This window comes from Tasmannia lanceolata, unplaced genomic scaffold (genome assembly GCF_043159265.1).
Source record: "Tasmannia lanceolata isolate RefF3 unplaced genomic scaffold, GAP_Taslan_0.1 ptg000034l, whole genome shotgun sequence".
Taxonomy (NCBI): domain Eukaryota; kingdom Viridiplantae; phylum Streptophyta; class Magnoliopsida; order Canellales; family Winteraceae; genus Tasmannia; species Tasmannia lanceolata.
In genome coordinates, this window is record NW_027518711.1 from 218,121 (window position 1) to 238,610 (window position 20,490).

At 38.7% G+C, this 20,490-nt stretch overlaps 1 protein-coding gene across 5 annotated transcripts in view; it reads right to left on the reverse strand.

Moving 5' to 3' along the window:
• Positions 1–234: 234 nt before the first annotated feature.
• The window catches only part of LOC143859580 (ABC transporter B family member 26, chloroplastic-like), a 56,497-nt gene continuing 36,241 nt past the window's right edge, over positions 235–20,490 (reverse strand). For 4 of the 5 annotated variants that reach the window (XM_077370235.1, XM_077370233.1, XM_077370236.1 and 1 more), the window contains 7 exons: positions 9,557–9,613; positions 9,408–9,482; positions 2,201–2,275; positions 1,832–2,113; positions 1,654–1,718; positions 1,518–1,578; positions 235–612 (listed from right to left, as the gene is read on the reverse strand). In XM_077370235.1, coding sequence (XP_077226350.1) covers positions 514–612; positions 1,518–1,578; positions 1,654–1,718; positions 1,832–2,113; positions 2,201–2,275; positions 9,408–9,482; positions 9,557–9,613 — 714 coding nt within the window. In that variant the 3' untranslated portion in view covers positions 235–513. Of the gene's footprint in view, positions 613–1,513; positions 1,579–1,653; positions 1,719–1,831; positions 2,114–2,200; positions 2,276–9,407; positions 9,483–9,556; positions 9,614–20,490 lie in introns of all 5 variants that reach the window. The other variant, XM_077370232.1, reaches the window with a different exon arrangement.

The following is a 20,490-nucleotide window of genomic DNA, read 5'->3' on the forward strand; positions in this document are numbered from 1 at the left end:
TGTTGGGCCCACCAACTGTTCCTGTTGTGTGTGTGGAGAGAGAGAGACCGGTCAAATCGTGGGAAACGTTAGCCAGCCGTCGGGGAGGGGGAATATCAGCACCCTATTATTATTTTTCAATTCTTTTTATATATCTCCCTGTAAAGTGGGAGGGGGCTTCGTTTTAAATATAGTATCAATATTTGTATCTAAAAAAACAAGGCTACTGATATTTGCACTACCATGTTTTGATAATTGCACTAACTCATCTTGTCTTTTATTATTTAAACAAGGGAAATGATATTTTCCCCTCTTGAGGGATAAAAGTTATTACAGTTCCCAAAACTCTCAGAAGCAGATCAAAAAAGAAAAGACAAGTTGAATCTGTACAATTATTAAAGCATGGCAGTGGCAATATCAATGGCCTAAACAAAAGACTGCTGTCTCCTCTCCTTCTAGAAGGAGAATTACATATAATCAGCCAACTCTAATACATAACTCATAATATAATCCGCCTTATTTAGCTCCTGAATTTCAAAAACCCATCAGCCGGTCCGTCAATCCATCTACCTGTCTCTTGATTAACTGTGCATACAGGCCATCCTTGCGAAGAAGCTCCTTATGTTCACCCACCTATATTGTACAACAAAGCAAAGATCATTATTGGACAGAGGCTAAAAATCTGATCACTGGACTCTTATCAACCCATTTTAATTTTCTGTCTATAGAAGTATCAATCAAGAAATGTACTGTTTATGCATGAATGTCCAGCAAGTCCCCTAATAAATGACAAAAAATCTTATTAACTAGTCATGCTTATAGTTTGGTTTAACAAGTCTTTGGGAACTGGGTCATGTTGAATTCCATGGGGTTCAATCATTTTTTTCTGAATATGATGCATAGATGCATGTGGTTTGCAGCTATGCTTAAGATCTCGCCGGGTCAGCTATATACTAGCCCGAATAAACCCAGTCTTGCCCCTGCCAACTCAAACAGAAATTTAATTCAACTCTCACGAGTCAATATAAGATCTTGGAGTGTTAACTATTGACCTTGATTAAGTACCTATTAGGCCAATAAAAATCCTTTCAAGACTCCCAGGTCAATAAAACTCATTGGGTAAATCACTGACTGACCCAAGTTGACCAAGTTTTGCCTAGGGCTGAGTTCTTGACCAGGTACGAGTTTGAAACATTGTTTCAATCTGAATGTATGTACTGCAGTCATCATCAGATCTCCTTCAAGGATCTAGAGTCGCTAAATTATTGGTTCTTATTTCTTTCTCAACATTATCTCCAAATATGATGGGAGAGAATGATAGATGAGGTCCAAACTACCATTTTCCGAAAGATCTCAATTCACATAAATGGATTGACATGCAAAGTTGAGATATTTGAATTTGAGTTGGCATATTTGTCACTATTTATGTGGAAATCACTGAGGCCAAGGGATGTTTATCGACAGGACTAAATGATATGACTTGCGGGCGTGCATAAATGAGGAGCAGCATAATATTGTCCATGCAACATCTTACCTACCTCAACAATTCTACCACTGTCCATTACCACAATTCTGTCAGCAGCTTCTATTGTAGATAGCCTGCAAAATTGGATCACACAATGAGAATAAAATAAAAATAGGCAAAACACAAGAGATTGAGGCGTAGGAGATTACCTATGTGCAATAACTATAACAGTTCTCTTTTCCTTGTATTCAGTACTAACTGCATGAAGAACTCCCTGAAAAGAGGGAATAATGCAACAGTGGGAATGGGTTTGGACTTTGGACTAACCATCACTCATCTTTAAAAGAAAATTTTCGAGGGTTGGTTTTGGTTTATTGGTGAAATTACCTTCACATAATGCTCACTCTCTGCATCTAATGCACTAGTAGCTTCATCAAGAATCAAAATAGTAGGATCCCTAACAATAGCTCTGGCAATGGCAATCCTCTGTTTCTGTCCCCCGCTAAGCAGATCATCGTCAACTAAAGTTTCATAACCATTGGGAAGAGATAAAATAAACTCATGCGCAAATGCCTGCTTAGCAGCCCATTCCACATCTTTGTGAGTGATTTCTCTGGTGCAACCATAACTTATATTTGAACTGACATTCATTCGGAAAAGATGTGGTTCCTGCTCAAAAATTGAATTACATTGAAACCAGTCCACAATAAATATTAAAGTTAATTTATAGTCAGTGTGTATTCTATATGAAGTAACCTGTTCCACGAATCCAATTCTTTCTCTCAGCCACTTAATGTCCAACTCTTTAATAGGGAATCCATCTACAAAGATCTACAATAAAACATGCATGGAACAAGGTCATCAAATGCAGACTCATAAAGCCTGAAATGTTATCGCTTCAGATAGAAGAAAAATTTGAGCATTTAGGTTAAATATTCTGAACTTATATGCAACATTATTTCTAAATAAATGAAGAAGGGGTAAACAAGTTTAAGATGAACTTTAAGTCTTCTAACCCCAACATTGAGAGAGATTATTAACCCATAGTCACAGATTAAAAAAAGACGTCCATCTGAGTTGGAATATAGTCCCAGCTGAAAGGATTCTGTGGAAAAAAAGAATACTGTGCATTTTACAATTTATCACATTTATCTTTCCTAAATAGTTTCCCAGAAATTTTTACACAAATACACTAAACTAATGGATGTGTCGGTATTGCCTAAATACTAGTTTCCCAGAAATTTTTATACAAATACACTAAACTAATGGATGTGTAGCTATGCGTAAACATTCCACAGCAAGTAATGCATTGCTATACTATAAAAACAATACTATCTCCTATTTACTAAAAATGTTGAAAATAAATTACAAGGCATAGGAGTACAGTACATGCCCCCCTCAAAGTTGTAATTCACATCATCATTGAGATAGATATGGTGGGTTCTCTTACTTTCATATACCCTTTGGATTGATATAGTGGTTGGTGATGTTACATTAGGCGGGTATTTGTGATAAATAAATTCTATAATCTTGATGGCTCATCGTTGGGAGATTTCAATTCAAAATTGCACATACAACTCTTGTTATTGAAGATTAATCAGATTCTCAGCAAGCCATATTGATGCTGGTGTGACAAAGCAGAATTAGGTTCAAAAGACCTAAATGTCTATTACCTATATGCCCATGTTGTATTGCTTCTTTTAGTCTGCATTGTAATGTAAAATTATATGAACATGCAAATATTAAAAAATGAAAAAAATCCCTCTTGAATATCCATAAAAATTGCAATTTTACAAAACTGTGTTATTCAGTTATTTCACAACACAGTTAAATTGCAAAAAATAAATACAAAAAGTTAATTCTTGTGCATATTTGGTTGTTCTTCAAATATACAATTTGAAAAAATAATATAAAGACTTATGCTAGTAATGACCAATTAATTTATAAATTTTTTGGGTGATTGGCTCGGTTGATCAAGCGGATCCACCATAATCCAGCCCATTGCCTCTGGACAAATCATAATCAGATGATCATAATCCATTGATAACAACTTGATCATGTGAGTTGCCCACATGGCACATGTGGCACATCCTTTTGACTTGCCCCATTACATGTGGCTTTTTAATATCAAGGAGGTTTGAACTCGGGACGTTTTGCTCTGATACCATGTGAAACTACCAATTACTCCAAAAGCTTAAGCTGTCGGAGAAGGTGTTATTTAATCTTTTATACTTTAACAGATCAAAAAGGCATATTTGAGAATCAAAAATATTTTTTTAACAAAGGTGATTATTGTCAAACTAGGGGTGCTGAATGTGTGTTAGATTGGGATGCAATATAGGATAAGAGTTCCAATTTAGGAGGAATGAGAAAGGTACTATTGAGTGGTTATGGTCCGTTTTAGAATTCCTGGTTTCTTGCATTTTGTTGATAACTTGGGGTAGGAGTCCCAATTTAGGAGGAATGTGAAAGGTACTATTGAGTGGTTATGGTCCGTCTTAGAATCTTGGGTTCTTGCATTCTGTTGATAACTTGGTCAGTGAGTTTTTTAAGTAAGATAGTCATTTTTTTTGGAAAGATAACTGTTTATTAACAAAGAAAAGAGAAGTACATCATAAGGGGGACAAGATGTCCCATAAAAACAAAAACAGAGGAAAATACCGGATGTGAAAATCATGAACCCGGGATCCATATCAAATCCTCATCATAGACCACAAGGGTATCCATCCGAGGGACCCCCTCTTTCGCCAAACCATCCACCATTTCATTAGCCGACCAACACACATGCACCAAGGTTGGGCGAATGAGTCGAATAAGATCTCTTCACTCATCTAACATATGCACTATCTCCATGGGCCAGGGCGTTGATTCTTAGCCCATGCTATTACATTTGCAGAATCACCTTCAATTATAATAGGCCCAATTCCATGAGAGTGAATCAACCGCAATCCGAAAAGAAGGGCTCTTGCTTCAGCCTCATTGGCATCACAAACCCCCGCATGCCTTGGATAAGACATAATAACCGTTCGTGTAGAGTCATGAAGTACCCCACCAATCCCATTCCCAGCCGATCCCAGGTTCCCAAAGAACGATTCGTCAAAGTTAAGTTTGAACCATCCATCAGGCGGAGTAGTCCATCGAGGTGAAATTGTCCGAGATGGCCTCCTTTCCGAGATAATCGAGTAACTATTCCTGAGTATATCCAAAATAGTGTATGAAATTCCCTCCTTGGACTTTGACCATTTGATAATAGTCAATTTCATGTCGAGTAAAATGTAATGCCAGGATTTCGATTTCCCTGAAAATATACGGTTATTCTGCCACCCCCCCCCCGCCCCAAATAAACCAAATAATCGCATACGAATGGATTGCCACATAGAATTTCCAAGACATCCAAAAAAGCTCCACTCCAACAGAGAATGAGTTCCGAGATATTATTGGGGAGGACCCATGTCATGCCGAAGAACCTGAAGATGCCCATTCACTTTAGTTCATATTGCAAAGAACATGGAATTGATCACAATTTTTCAACACCTAGAACCCCGCAACAAAATGGTGTAGTGGAGAGGAAAAATAGGATTCTTCAGGAAATGGCTAGGTCTATGTTTCATGAAAAAAATGTGCCTAGAATCTTTTGGGTGGAAGCCGTTAACACGGCTTGCTATGTAATTAATAGAGTCATGATTAGGCTTCACACTCACAAAACACCTTATGAGCTTTGGAATGATAGAAAGCCTAATATTAAATATTTTAAGGTGTTTGGATGTAAGTGTTATATCTTGAATATAAAAGATAACCTTCACAAATTTGATGCCAAATCCGATGAAGGTATTTTCCTTGGATACCCCACTAAAAGTAAATCATATTGAGTATTCAATAGAAGAACACTATGTGTTGAAGAAGTCATCCATGTGAAATTTGATGAACTTAGTGAAGAAATAAAAAGATTACATGATGATGAAGATTATGAGGTTACCCCCGAAACACAAACCAAAACGAAATTAAAAATGAAGTGCCTGTTGATAATATTAGCGAAACCTTAGAGACACTAGAGCTAGAAAGTCCTCCTAAAGAGGTTGATGATCAAAGGAAAGGGAAACAGATTCTATCCGGTCACCTAAGTACCCAAATCATCGGTGATACCTCTTAAGGAGTCAAAACAAGGTCTCAGTATAGAAATGTGTGTGCATTTGCTGCATTCTTGTCACATATAAAGCCTAAGAGTATAGATGAGGCGGAGAAAGATAATTTTTGGATTATGGCCATGCAAGAGGAGCTAAATCAATTCGAAAGAAATAAAGTTTGAAAATTAGTTCCTAGACCTAGAGACCATCATGTGATTGGCACTAGATGCGTCTATATAAATAAGTTGGATGAACAAGGGGAGATTCAAAGGAACAAAGCTCGATTGGTAGCCCAAGGTTACAATCAAGAAGAAGGAATCGACTATGATGAAATCTTTGCACCCGTAGCCCGGTTAGAGGCCATTAGGATGCTTCTTGCATTTGCTTGCCATAAATGATTCAAGCTATATCAAATGGATGTCAAGAGTGCATTCCTAAATGGATACATAATGGAGGAAGTTTATGTTGAACAACCTCCCGGATTTGAAGATTTCAAATTCCCTAACCATGTCTATAAATTGGACAAAGCCTTGTTGGATTAAAGCAAGCTCCTAGAGCTTGGTATGATAGGCTTAGTTCATTCTTACTAGACAAGGGTTTTGATATGGGTAAGGTGGATAAAACCTTTTTCATCAAACGTCAAGAAAGTGACATACTCATTGTACAAGTATATGTTGATGATACCATCTTTGGATCAACAAATGAGAGAATGTGGAAAGAGTTTGCTTAATGCATGCAAGATGAATTTGAAATGAGCATGATGGGAGAACTCAAATATTTCCTAGGTCTACAAATTCATCAATTAAAAAATGGCATATTCATTAATCAAGAAAAATATACAAGAGAATTGCTTAAAAAGTTTGGGATGGATAGCTCTCCAACAAAGCCTACTCCTATGAGTACTTCCACCAAACTAAGCAAAGATGATCTTGACCCATCTATTGATCAAAAGAAATACAGGGGTATGATCGGTAGTCTACTATATTTGACTGCTAGCCGACCGGACATCATGTTTAGCGTTTGTTTATGTGCTAGATTTCAGTCAGACCCTAAGGAATCCCATTTGCGAGGTGTCAAGAGAATATTCAAATATCTCAAGGAGACTCCTAGCCTAGGTTTATGGTATGAAAATTCCAATAATTTTAACCTAGTAAGGTATTCAGATGCTGACTTTGCCGGATGTAGAGTGGATCGAAAAAGTACAAGCGGCACTTGTTAGTTCTTAGGTAGATCCCTTGTTTCTTGGTTTAGTAAGAAACAAAATTCGATCACCTTATCCACTACAGAGGCCGAATATATTGCTACAGGAGCTTGTTGTGCACAAGTCCTTTGGATGAAGAACACCTTGGAAGACTATTGTCTCAATTTTAAGTGTGTTTCAATCCATTGTGATAACACTAGTGCTATCAATCTAACCAAGAACCCTATTCAACACTCAAGGACAAAGCATATAGAGATAAGACATCATTTTTTAGAGATCATTCACAGAAAGGTGACATATCAATTGAATACATTCACACTGATGCTCAAGTTGATGACATATTCACCAAACCCCTAAGTGAAGAGAGATTGTGTGATCTTAGGAGTGGTTTGAATATGTGGTCACTTCAACAGGTAAAAGAATTTTGAACTGGCATGTATATACATATATTCTATATATTTGAATGCTTGTGTGTTATGGAAAGCATGGTCATGATGCCAACTTAAACTTAAAAGCTACTCAATTTGTACTCTTAGTCCTCTTACCTGTAAGATGGAGAGTGTACACTCACATTCTACTTAAGACATATAATCATTAGGCTTCATGCCTCATCAAGACCATGATCATGTCTATTTGCTCTCTAAGTACTATATGTATCTAGGCATGTATTCTACAAAAAAACAAAAAAAGGGGGAGAAAACGGTTTTTTTTACAAAAAACAAAAAAAACCCAAAAAAAGGAGGGATTTTCACTTGTTTTATCCTTCCCCATTCTTTTTTATGTGACGAAAGGGGGAGAAGAATGGTAAATTGCTTATGTATGCATGTGTGCTCTCACTTGTTTGCTCTCACACTTTTGTGTTCCATGCATATGATTTCCCTAGTCACCATGTTGCTCTACCTATGCTTATCGTGGACTCATTGTCATTTATTCTAAATTGTGTCATAAATCTTTTAATTTTCATATGTATGATAAGCATATATTGAGGGGGAGGCAAAATGTACATAAATGTTTTATTAAAGGGGAGCCTCCAACCCCATAATCAATTTAGGTTTGTCATCATAAAAAAGGGGGAGAATGTAAGCCCAAGGGTACATCCCTCTCTTATTTTGATGATCAACAAACCCAAATTGATGGTAGTTTGCTAATGGTTGCTATAGTGCTGTGATTAAGACAAGGTTCATTCATGTCAACACTTGGAGCAAGAAAAACAAGGGCTAGTCTTGAAGTCAAGTCTTGGTAGTCTCCCTTCAAGCCGTATGGTGTATTGAAGAATCAAATGAACCACAAGTGCAAGAACATGTTCGAAGAATATCTCAAGACAAGGAGAAGATCATGTAAGTGCCCAACAAGATTGAAGATCAAGAAGACCCAATGTTATAGTTTTTAGAATGCATGGGAGTTACGTAACTTCCTATTTTTAATGGAAAGGCATATTTCCCCTTTTGTGGGGAGTTACGTAACTTCCTATTTTTGAAAAGTGGATGCCTCATTTCTTCCTTCGCGAGAGTTATTTTGTTCCTTAAAATTTAGGGATTTCTTTTCCCTTAGTCGTAGGCTCCCTTTTTTGTTTTCTTTTTTATTAAAGTACTTTAACTTTATGTTTATCCTTTTTACATTAGGGAATAACATGATGCGCAACTACCTCTTTTCTCTCTCCTTATTTTACTAAGGGATTTTACTATTATCCCCTTTTATAAAATTTCGAAGTCCAAGAATGAGACACTACTAAGCTATAAGAAAAATGAGTTGGACATTATCAAATTGGTTTCACAAGACTTCTATTACATTACTACCCGACTTTGGTGACACCAACATTCTTGAGCATTTAGATTCATTCACTTTCTATCGAGATGTTGTGGCCCAAGAGAGGATAAATAGGAGAAAATGGGGGAAAAGAGAAGAAGGGGAAGAGAAGAAGAGTAGAAGTTGAGAAGGAGAATATAATAGAAGAAAGAAGAGAAAGACAAGAAATTAGAGGGGAGAAATAGGAGGATAAAAGTACGAGACTAAGAGAAAAAGGGAAGAGAAAGAATAGAGGGTAAGGAGAGAGGGAAGGGAGAAGAGAAATGGGGGAGAAAAATATTCTCAATTCATGCATTCATCAAAAGTCCTTTCATCTCTACAACATAAGGCCTATATATAGGCAATGGAATAAAATTCCATGGAAATAAACAAACTCTAAATAACATGGAAAATTAAATCTCTAAAACTAAATACTAAGGAAATAAAAATCTTAAAACTAACTAACAAGAAAATAAATTCCTAAAAAGTCCTAATGGGCACATTGCAGAACACTGCAATGCATTATCTATGAGCGTGGGAAGAACCATTGTAGAAAATTGAGGCTCTTGATCCTGAACCCATCGAGTCATCATAAGTTTCTGTCGCTGAAGTGATTTCTAGAATCAGAAAATATTCCAACATGCATTCTTAAATAATTAAGAGACGATGTACCACGATAAATTAGCAGCAGGCTAAAATGATGCATCTTCCACTTCATATTGATTTTATTTGCTTCTGGTTTTTGTCTAGTATATTTTGAGATGGAACGAACTCCTATTTTATATTTTGTCTAATGTATATTATTTCATTTACATTGTGATGCCAAATAATCACAAGGATATGTGAATCTCACCTGACCAGCTGTTGGCTCATACAGACGAAGAAGAAGATTGACTAGTGTGCTTTTTCCACTTCCACTTAGTCCAACCTTAGCACATTAAAATGAGCATTCATTCCTCAACCATAGTAGTTGAATAAAAGAGAGGATACAAGTTTTCTTACAATTGCAACTACTTCATTTGGATGTATCGAAATGTTTACATGTTGTAGAGCAGGTACCTGTTCAAATGTCATTACCATTAGTGGTGGTATGAATAAGTAAATTTGAACATCTGATGTATTTCGTGGTATCCATCCAAAAGAGTCAAGATGGTGATTATATCAAGTTCACGTAACCATTGTTGCAAACATACAGTAGTCATAAAACAAAAGCTACATAAGAGAGGAATCATGTCTGAGACATAGAGCTCAAAACCAAAGCAACAGTGATTCTGTCTACCAATTGGACCTTATGGTGTACCATATCCCAAACGTTTTGTATACAAAACTCTACATTGCATAGCATCTCTTAGCTGCTTTCATTAACTGGTCTGAGTTAACTCGTGTCTGACCCTAGTGAGTCAATCATAATAAATTCCTTTGACTCACCAGTCAATAAAAAACTTGTGACATCAATCGTTGACTTTCCCATTTTGACTCAGTTTTTCCGTGGGCAAGTTCATGTCCTTCTATGAGGTTTTAAACGCTTCTGATAAATGAATGATGAATTCTCCATCCTGCCATCATTCAAGAATATTAAAATTTGAGAATTTATTAAAGATCTTTTGTTGTCTCGCTTTTTCATTAAACATGACAAGAATTCTGGAGGCGGATTCTTCGGAGGCCGAGGTTCGCGCAGCTCGCCAGGGCTTAAAACTCTTGGCTGTGAATTGTGTAGACAATGTGATTGCAGATTGGGACTCCCTGAATGTTATTAAGTGGCTTGATGGTTCACAAAATCGCCCGTGGAGATTTGACAGATTTTTTGATGAAATGTTTGATTGGATGAAGCCTTTATCTATTCAGTTTAAGCATGTTCGCCGGTCGGCTAAGGAGGTGGCCGATAGACTTGCAAGAGGAGTGTCGAAAGACGCATTGGCATTATTAGATTCTCTCCCCCCGTGAAATTGTTTTGTAAATCTTTATTGTTTTCTTTGTCTTGTTGCTCCCCTTCCTTTGTAACTTGACCATCTCGGTCTTTTTTTAGCAATATAATTGGCGATCATTCAAAAAAAAATGACAAGAACTTTATGAGAGAGGCATGAGTGTCGAATCTTAAAATATAAATGAACATGCATTCATCATGAAATGAAATAAAAGCATTTCGTTTCAGTACACTAAGGATGAAATTTGGCATTCCATTGTTAAATGGCCACATGAACATGTACTTCATAAGCAACTATCCAATTATTATGTTATTCGCAAGGAGAAATGAAAAAATCTGAAAAGTACGATCTAAAATATTATTGTAGAAGATTAGTGGTAATTGAATAGCTGATCTAACCTAATTTAGATGGGTGCAATAGTTGGAACAAATTTTTGCTTCCTTGTGGGAATGTTAAAATGTAATTCAAACTTAGAGTTGAAGACCTTGAGTTATGTGCATATATTTCATTAACATTCTGTACACTTTGCAAGGGTTGTGGTTTCTGTAACCCTGTGTTGCATGGATTCTTTTCTCCCTAGGCCGAATCCGCGTTGACATGTTTCGACAAGTGTCTCAGACATGGATTTGTGTGGGACAAATCCATATTCTTGTTGTAGTCGTGTACTGCATGAATCCTATTTTTTTGGACGAATCCGACACATCGTTGTCGATTTTAAAATGCGAATCGTGTAAATTTTCTCTTTAAAGCGTCTTCTTTTTAACTTTAAAAAAAAAAAAAAAACACAATACATCCTCTCCTAAAAAAAACCTTAACGCCTCGACCCTCCACCATCGAACATCAACCCCCCTTCCCCCTTCTTCTTCGACTCTCTTAGTAAAAATCCAATGCCTTGACCCTTTACCCTCAAAATTTTCATGCATATATAGACACACACACACACACACACTTAAAGTTTTACATTTTAATTTTTAAAATTTTATTTTATTTATTAAAAATTACCAAATCCAAAAATCCTACTTTTTGGGGTATGCCGAATCTGACACCTCGAATCCGTGTCGGATCCCGACATGCGAATCTTAATCCATGCAACACAGCTGTAACCTAAACTCTTGCTTTGTGGATGGTCAGGTATATTAACCCAATCAAATGGTACATTTTTCTCTTATCAATCTAACTTCCATATTAAATTTACTAAAGATTGCTACGGTTCTGTACAGAGTGCTAGACACTGTTGTGGTCGGCAGTTTTTAGACCTCAGAGATCTGCGCAGGATGTGTTCAAAGTGGGTCCTTAGATAAGTAACTGCTCATTTTCGTCCTCATCAGTTTTTACTTTTAGTTCTTTGCAGTCTCATATTGGCAGTAATATTTCAATTTTACATTTCAATGTGTAATTTCATTACAAAAAAGCAGTGTAAGAAAATTTGTTCTTGCAGAGATGTTTTACTTCTCTGCTATTTGTTCAATTAATGGAAGTTTATTTACAGATCAGTAAAGTGATATTTATGGTTTAGAATTTCCCCTGCCCTGTGTGATGTGCACATAAGTCATGCAGTTGTGGTTAAGGGGCTGGTTACCCATACAAATATAGCTGGCAAAACACAATCAGCAAATGCAAATTAATGGAGTTGGGTCATAGTTAAATTTTATCTATTGTTAATATTGAGAAAGTAGATAACTGCTAAAATTTCTTCTTCGTTTTTATTATGCAGGAGAGTAGGGCAGTTTGTGTAGTATTTACTTAAGAGATACATTAATAAACTATTATTTGTTGAACAAATAGGTTACACACACAAGTTCCTTCTTATTCTTATCTACCGCACCTTAGATCAGGGGTTTTCTGAGACAAATCCTCCCAATCAAGCATCGGATCTACATTATACTAATTAGGTTAGGGGCCATCTTCTAGAAAGGGAGCTTCTATTGGTGCTATGTGAAAGACCTCCACTTCATGTGAACGTAAATTTCTTTTGATAAGATCTTGACTTTTAGAGGTTTTTGCTGACTTTTTCTAAAAATTTTGGAGTCATTTGATAAGAGATTTATGTGATTCAATAAATAGTTTTTCTAATTTTAAGTCTTCTAGTTTTTTTCCTGTAATTAAGATTGTAGTGCTTTTAGGGAGATTTTCCAGATTGGAAATGTTGAAGTTAATTTTCATTATGTTTAGCATGGTTGTTAGTTTAAGGGTAGATTAGTCTTTTTCTTTACATTTTACTTATGAGTGGTACTCTTGCATTCTTAAATTGATGTTAAATAAATACAAAGGAAAAAAGTCACGGGAGTGAGTACGCACACTCTTTCCAACCGAACAACTTTTCCCTCTTCATCCCAAACCCTAGCTTTCTCTCCTCTCTTTTGTTCTCTATTCTTTTCACATCTCCAACTCACTTCTTATCCTTTTTACCTTCAGAACATGGTATCAAAGCACTGACATGGATTTTCTTCCCCATCCTTCTTTCCTTTTCTTATATATATATATATATATATATATATATATATGAAAAACTGTTTCTGAGTTCAGAGCGTCCAAGACTCATGTGGACCCACATTTTTGGGTGATCCAAAGCATTCATTTGCAATGCCCTTACATAGATAAGGTGTCCACAAAAAAATCAAGTGGTTAGGATCATCCTAAAGGACCTAAACCATCCAAAAGTGGAGGGCAACATGGACAGATATTCTTTCTCCACAAATATGACCATTTTTCCCTCCACAAATGGAAGGGTTAGGATGATCCTAATCACTTGATATTTTTGTGGACACCTTATATATGTAAGGGCCTTTCAAATGAATTCTTTGGATCACCCAAAAATGTGGGCCCACATGAGTCTTCAACGCTCTGAGCTCAGAAACAATTTTCCATATATATATATATATATATATATATATATATATATATATATAGGGGAAAGTGAGTATGAGTGGCCCCTCATATAAGCTTATATGAGGTGACGGCTAGAAACACGGTGGGCCCACATTTCTGGGGTGATCCAAACCATTCATTTGATAGGCCCTGACGTAGATAGGGTGTGCCCATAAAATCAGCTCCATAGGATCATCCTAGTCCTTCGAACTGGGGACGTGAAAATGGGCAGTTATAAATTTGCCCAAAATTTTCAATTTTCACCTCCACAGTTCAAAGGGTTGGGATGATCCTATGGAGCTGATTTTTTGGGCACACTCTATCTATGTCAGGGCCTATCAAATGAATGGTTTGGATCACCCCAAAAATGTGGGCCCATTGTGTTTCTAGCTTTCACCTCATATAAGCTTATATGAGGGGCCGCTCATACTCACTTTCCCTATATATATATATAAAGAGAGAGAGAGAGAGAGAGAGAGAGAGAGAGAAGCTACACATACGTGTAGCTAACTTAGCTACACCGACGGCTTAAAATACAGTGGGCCCACATTGTTTGTGTGATCCAAACCATTCATTTGATAGGCCCTCACATTGATAGGGTATGCCAAAAAAATCAGCTCCATTGGATGATCCCAACCTTCAAACTGTGGAGGCGAAAATGGACAGATTTGTGAAAGTTTTTACACGTCCATTTTTGCCTCCACAAATCGTTGGGTTGGGATGATCCTATGTAGCTGATTTTTTGGGCACACCCTATCTATGTGAGGGCCCATCAAATGAATGGTTTGCATCACCCAAACAATGTGTGGCCCACTGTATTTTAAGCCGTCGGTGTATCTAAGTTAGCTACACGTATGTGTAGGTACACTTTTCTCACACACACACACACACACACACACACACATATATATATATATATATATATATATATATAAAAGGAAAGAAGGATGGAGAAGAAAATCCATGTCAGTGCTTTGATACCATGTTCTGAAGGTAAAAAGAACCATGTTGCCCTCCACTTTTGGTTGGTTTAGGATGATCCTATGGACCTGATTTTTTGTACACACCCTATCTATGTAAGGGCCTTTCAAATGAATGCTTTGGATCACCCAAAAAATGTGCGCCCACACTGTTTTGGAGCTCGAGCTCAGATAAGCTATCTGAGCTCGAATTCAGAAATAGTTTCCCTATATATATATATATATATGAGAAAAAGGTTCTTGCGCTCAAGTGCATATAGCTTATCTGCGCTCGAGTGAAGGAAACAAGGGTGGGGCCACATTGTTGGGGGATCCTAAGCATCCATTTGAAAGGCCCTATCATGGATGGGGTGTGTACTAATCAAATCAGCTTCATTGGATCATCATAGGGTGTCCATTTGTAGGGGTGAAAATGGACAGATATCGTTTGTCCACTAATCTGCCCATTTTTTCACCCCACAAATGGACACCCTAAGATGATTCAATGGAGCTGATTTTTGGTGGACACTCTATCCATGAAAGGCCCTTCCAAATGAATGCTTTGGATCCCCCCAACAATGTGGGCCCACCCTTGTTTTTGTGCTAGAGAGCAGATAAGCTTATCTACGCTCGAGCGCAGAAACCCTTTACTCTCTCTCTCTCTCTCTCTCTCTCTCTCTCTCTCTCTATATATATATATATATATATATATATATATATATATATATATATATATATGAGAAAAGAGTTACAATTTTTGAGTGAATTAGTGAATTGAGAGTACAGATTCTTCCCTATATCTCTTCTTCTTTCCCTTCTTCCCCCTCTTCTTCTTCTTCTTCTCTCATTTTTCTTATCTTCCCCCTTGTTCTCTTTTCTACTCTATCTTCTATTTCCCCCTCCTTGGATCACATCAGTTTGGTATTAGAGCTCTGGCTCTTGTTAAAAAAATCCAAAACAGGCAAAAAAGAAATGTCAAGTAGATGGCCGGAGGATTGGCAATGCCCCTATTGCCACTACCATAATTTCAGTTGGCGGAAAAGATGCAGAATCTGCAAGCAAGCTAAAATGAAATCGGTTTCGCTACTTGTGGGGGGAGGTGACCTCAAAGGGAGAGCAAAATCAGGGTAGGTATTACCCGTGAGGACTGGTTATGTTCCCCCTGTATGTACCTTAACTTCAAGTGGAGGGATAAATGTCGTTGGTGTCGACGGATTAGAAACCCTTCTAAATGGGTAACACGTGTTAGCCCATTACCTCGTCTGGAGGTTGACTATGGTGAGGGCGATCGGTGGCCTAAAACTAGTCAAATGGATTACATGAGGTTGGAGGGAACTCGATCTTGTCCATCTCGGGTAGGGAAGTGGAAGTCCTAATGGATACCCTAAAAGCCTGCCTGATAGGGAAAAAGAGGGACCATAAAGGATCCTTAGAGGACCTTTGGCTCTGGGCACAAAAGTCTTGAGATATTCCATCTCTACAATGCCCCTGTATCTTGGCGGAGGACGAGTTCCTTTTCATGTTTGAATCAGAACTGCAGGCTTCACAGAACCTCACCAAGGGACCTGAGGCTTTGGGGAATCAATTGCTCTCTCTCTCTCTCACCGTGGAGTAGGGAGTTTATTCAAGGAGAGGAAGCTCTATGGGTAAATTTCTATGGTATATCGTTACATACTTGGGCCATATCAACGGTGGAGGCTATAGGGAGTCTTTTCGGTAAGGTCCTGGAAACACAGATGGAAGGCAGTAACCAGCACTATATGAGCTTTGTCTCGGTCAAAATCCTAGCCCCCCGATGGAATTTTTCAGGTTCCTTCGTTAAAATTAGGATCATAGATCATGTCTACACCATCGGGATTGAAATCCCAAAAAAATCAGGTAAGTGTTCAACCATTTTTTAACACTCCTGCTCCCCGGTTCGGCGATCGCTTTCTTTGATTGAATCCACTTCGGGTCCTGCTGGTTTGAGCAATTCGACATCGTCACCAATTGAAGGCCCTTCGAAAACTCGGGGCTTGCTTTCCGGTGAACCCTCGGACCCCTTGCAAAATTCAAATTTCAAACCGGACCTAGGCGCGCTCCCCAAGACTGGATCTGATGGGACCTAGAAGCAAGAATTTAGTCAATCTTGCCTTTCTCTGGTGGGGTCCAAATCAAATGACCCTGCTACCCCTAGACGGAAAGTTGCGTGGCTAGATCTGTCCACCAAGATGAGTAAAAAAGTTGGACGTCACTCAAGAGTAAGGAACACGTCTTCTGGCGAGAGCCATCTTGGTTTAAAACTCAAGGCCAGGGTGGCAAGATCAAAAGAAAAACTTTTTACAAACATTTTGGAGAAGTCTTCAGGAGCAATAAGGGAGAAAAGCAGTAGCCGGTTTCCAAAACCTCTTAAATTAATTTCCCATTCACCCAGGGTAGGTTTTGCTTACGGCTAAGTCACTAGAAGCTCCCCCAGTCACTAGTAGATTTTGGCTTTTTTGAGAACGAGGGACCCACCTTCTAGTATTTTCAGCAGATGCGAGGCTATAAAGGTTAAAACGTACTGCAGAAGTTCCCCTAAATCTATTCTTTTTTTGTGGTTGGGGAGTGGGTCATAATTTTTATTTACTTAACTTTTAGTCCTAAAAGAAGCTCTGTTAGGATTTCGCTACCCTTCTCGACGTGTCCCCGCGTCCTATGCGCACTACTCTTTACTTATCTTTATTATATAGGAGCAGGAAGTTGTAAGGTCTTGGGATTGGACTTATAGGGCATCATTGGTGTACTAACTTGAAGCGAAGAAGCACAAAGGAGAGCTCTTTGGAGTTACTTGGTATACTGGGCATCCTATTTTCACCCTCAATCAAGTAGGTATGGATAATGATTCGTCTTCTTGCTCTGGAGGTCGGAACAAACGGTTATTTATGGAGATTCTGGTTTTGGAAAATATCCTCAAGAGGATGAGGACGATGACCTACAATGAAGAGGGCTTCCATCAACGACCCAACCCATAAAGAGATGTCACGAGATCTCCTCCGGAAGCAGTGGAAATTAATTAAACTAGAGACTCAAGATCGCCCCTTCACTTTGTACAGTCTCTGCGGGACGAACACAGTCAAAGAAACCCACTCGCCGCTGTAGAAACACCCATTTTCTTCAAATTAATGTTGAGCGAAGAAAGGGCCGCGAGGAGGCTGAATTGGGAAGCTAACAAGGTGGTAGGTATCCGGCTGGTGGAAGAATGGATCGCCAACAGAAAAAATCCTGGTTTTTTTGGATCGGATTCCGGAGCATCTTCTCGTTGACATGCCGGATTTCCAAATCCAACACATCATGGAGGAGTTGGAAAAGTGCTCGGCATAGGTGAGCCGTTTGAAGGCGAGTTGTTGCCGGAGGCCTTTGAAAGAAGGGAGGATCCCATAGATTTCTGGAAATTACTAGAAGTTTAGGTCATTTTGGGGGACATAAGCGTAAGTGTGAAGGTTAGGAAATTTTTTGGGTGTTCAAGGTCGTAACACAAAGTATACTACCATGGCATGGTGTAGGAAGAAAAGACTCAGATTTTTGTTGTTTTTGTTCAGTTTGTCTGGCTCAGGGTATGCCCTGGCTAGCTTTATTCGATATTGTGTAATGTTAGTTGGGACTCCTGGTCCCCAATGTAATTTTCATCGTATCAATGAAAATATGTCAATTTTAAAAAATATATATGAGAAAAGAGTTCCTACTCCCCGGAGTAGATAAAGTAGATAACTTATCTACCGTGGGCTTAAAAAATAGTCGGGGCCACATTGTTTGGTTCAACCAAAGCATTCATTTGATGGGTCCTCACATAGGGTGCGCCCAAAAATTCAGTTCCATAGGATCATCCTAACCCTTCGATTTGTGGAGGCAAAAAATGGACATTTTTGCCCATTTTTTGGGGTTGAAACTATTTCCCAATCTTTCCCATGGGAGTGAGATGGGGGTTGAGATTTGAATTGGGTTGATGAGGAAGAGGATGATGAGTAAGGGAATGTCACTTGTTCCCACTCTTTCAATCCACTGTTGGAAATCTCTTCCATTTCATTCCAAACCTAAAAGTCTTGAATGCGAGAGATAGATGGAGAGGGAGCTAGTTGTTTGCTGATTCTCAAAAGGATTTCATGTCCCAAACAACCCACCAATTGATGAAGGAACTAAAGGGTTGGGATGATCCTATGGAGCTGATTTTTTGGGCACACCCTATCTATGTGAGGGCCCATCAAATGAATGCTTTGGATCACCCAAAAAATGTGGCCCCCACTGTATTTTAAGCCCACAGAGTAGATAAGTTGTCTACCCCGGGGAGTAGGAACTCTCTCTCTCTCTCTCTCTCTCTCTCTCTCTCTATATATATATATATATATATATATATAGGAAGCCTATACCTTGCTTGGTCAGACAACAAGATCGAGGATTTCTCTGACGTGTAGAAACTATGAGGTACTTGTTGCCAGTTCATCCAAACCGATTGAAGGCCGGATGATCAAGATCGGTGAACGGATCGTTCATATCAAGGGCCGACAGCTTCAGAGCTGGAATCTGACAGCTCAGGGCCCTTGGATCAATCATCAAATGATACGGATTGACGATCAAGGCAGGGATTTTGTCAGATCATATTATCCGAAGGCCGATCATTAAGGGAAGACCGGCAGATCACAAGCCGACCAGATCGACAGCCCTCTTTTGTCACAAAGCTACAAGAGTCCTGGTTTTAGTTTGCATTGATAACACCTACGCCGGATTTGGCGACCTCTCTATACCACTTTACTTTGGCGCTTTTGATGGCAAAAAATCAGTTTTCCCTGAGACAGAGGTTTACTATGCTGGGGTAGAATAGTTTCCTGATCTCTTTCTGGTGAAAGGCTTCTATTTCTATTGAGTGAACTCGAGCTATAAGTCATATCCAATCCTCCTGAGTAGGTGGAAACCAGGCCTTAATGATGTACATCTTTCTAAGGCACTTGCTCTACGAATACAAACCCAAGGGCTAAACATGCTCTCGGATTCTAATAACTTGGCCGTCCACTTCAGAACAATATACAGAATGGTAAACACGACCAACCCTATGTCTCGAGGGATATGTTTAAGCCAGCTATGTGAAAGACCCTCAATAACATAAAGGAAGTTAGAACTAAGAACTATCTTTATAAGCCAGCTTAAGGTACTAAAGCAATGGTTATTAGAGAATAAAAAGCCACACTCTGACATTACGCATTTTTTGTGTAAAACAGAGAAGCGACAAACTAGTGTTGCGAGATCCGCAGGTAACTAAAGTCGTAACCAGCGAACAGGATGAATCACCTAGATCTTTTATATGGTTCCTTTCCCTTGAACTTCCTTTTCGAACCTCCCTTAACCTTTCCCATGAGGCACTTACCAAAGAAAAAGAGGTATTACTGGTAAAACACTATCTCTCGAAAAACCTCAGCATTGCACCCCACATCAACCCGTAACTGGGTTGGTGATTTAGGCAGTTGGGATATTTTTTAGATAGATATTCCAAGGATCGCTTGGTATGGCTGGCGAAGAATAGACCTGGCAAAAAGTGGCCCGGACCCGCTATTCCACCCGGCCCGACCATAATTTACGGGTCTGGGTCACTAAATTAGTGACCCGTTGAAATTTGACCCGGCCCAGCCCAACCCGTCAAAACTGGGCCGGGCTGGGTAAACCCGCAGGTACCCGTAAAAACCCAAATGATCGAGATTTTATATGGTGTAAGCCCTTATGGTCCCGTATTTTTCAAAAAGTACTGTACGGACCACATCATAGGATGATCTAAACCATCCATGTGATGGACCACAACGTAAATAGGTTATTCCCAAAAAATCATTTCCATAAGATGATCCTAGCCCTCCGATTTATAGAGGTTTCCATAAATAATAATATGCAATTCCTCCATAGATCAGAGGGCTAGGATCATCCTATGGAAATGATTTTTTGGGCACAACCTATTTACGTTATGGCCCACCACATGGACGGTTTGGATCATCCTAAAGTGTGGGAATAAAAACAGCAATAAAAAAAAAAAAATTGGACCTGGCCCATATGGGTGGGGGTCTAGGTTCACAAAATAGTGACCCGTAAGATTCCGGGTCGTTTGTGACCCGGACCCGTACGGGTTGGGTGAAACCCGGCCCGGCCCACCCGTTTGCTAGATCTAGCGAAGAATGACTCAAATGCT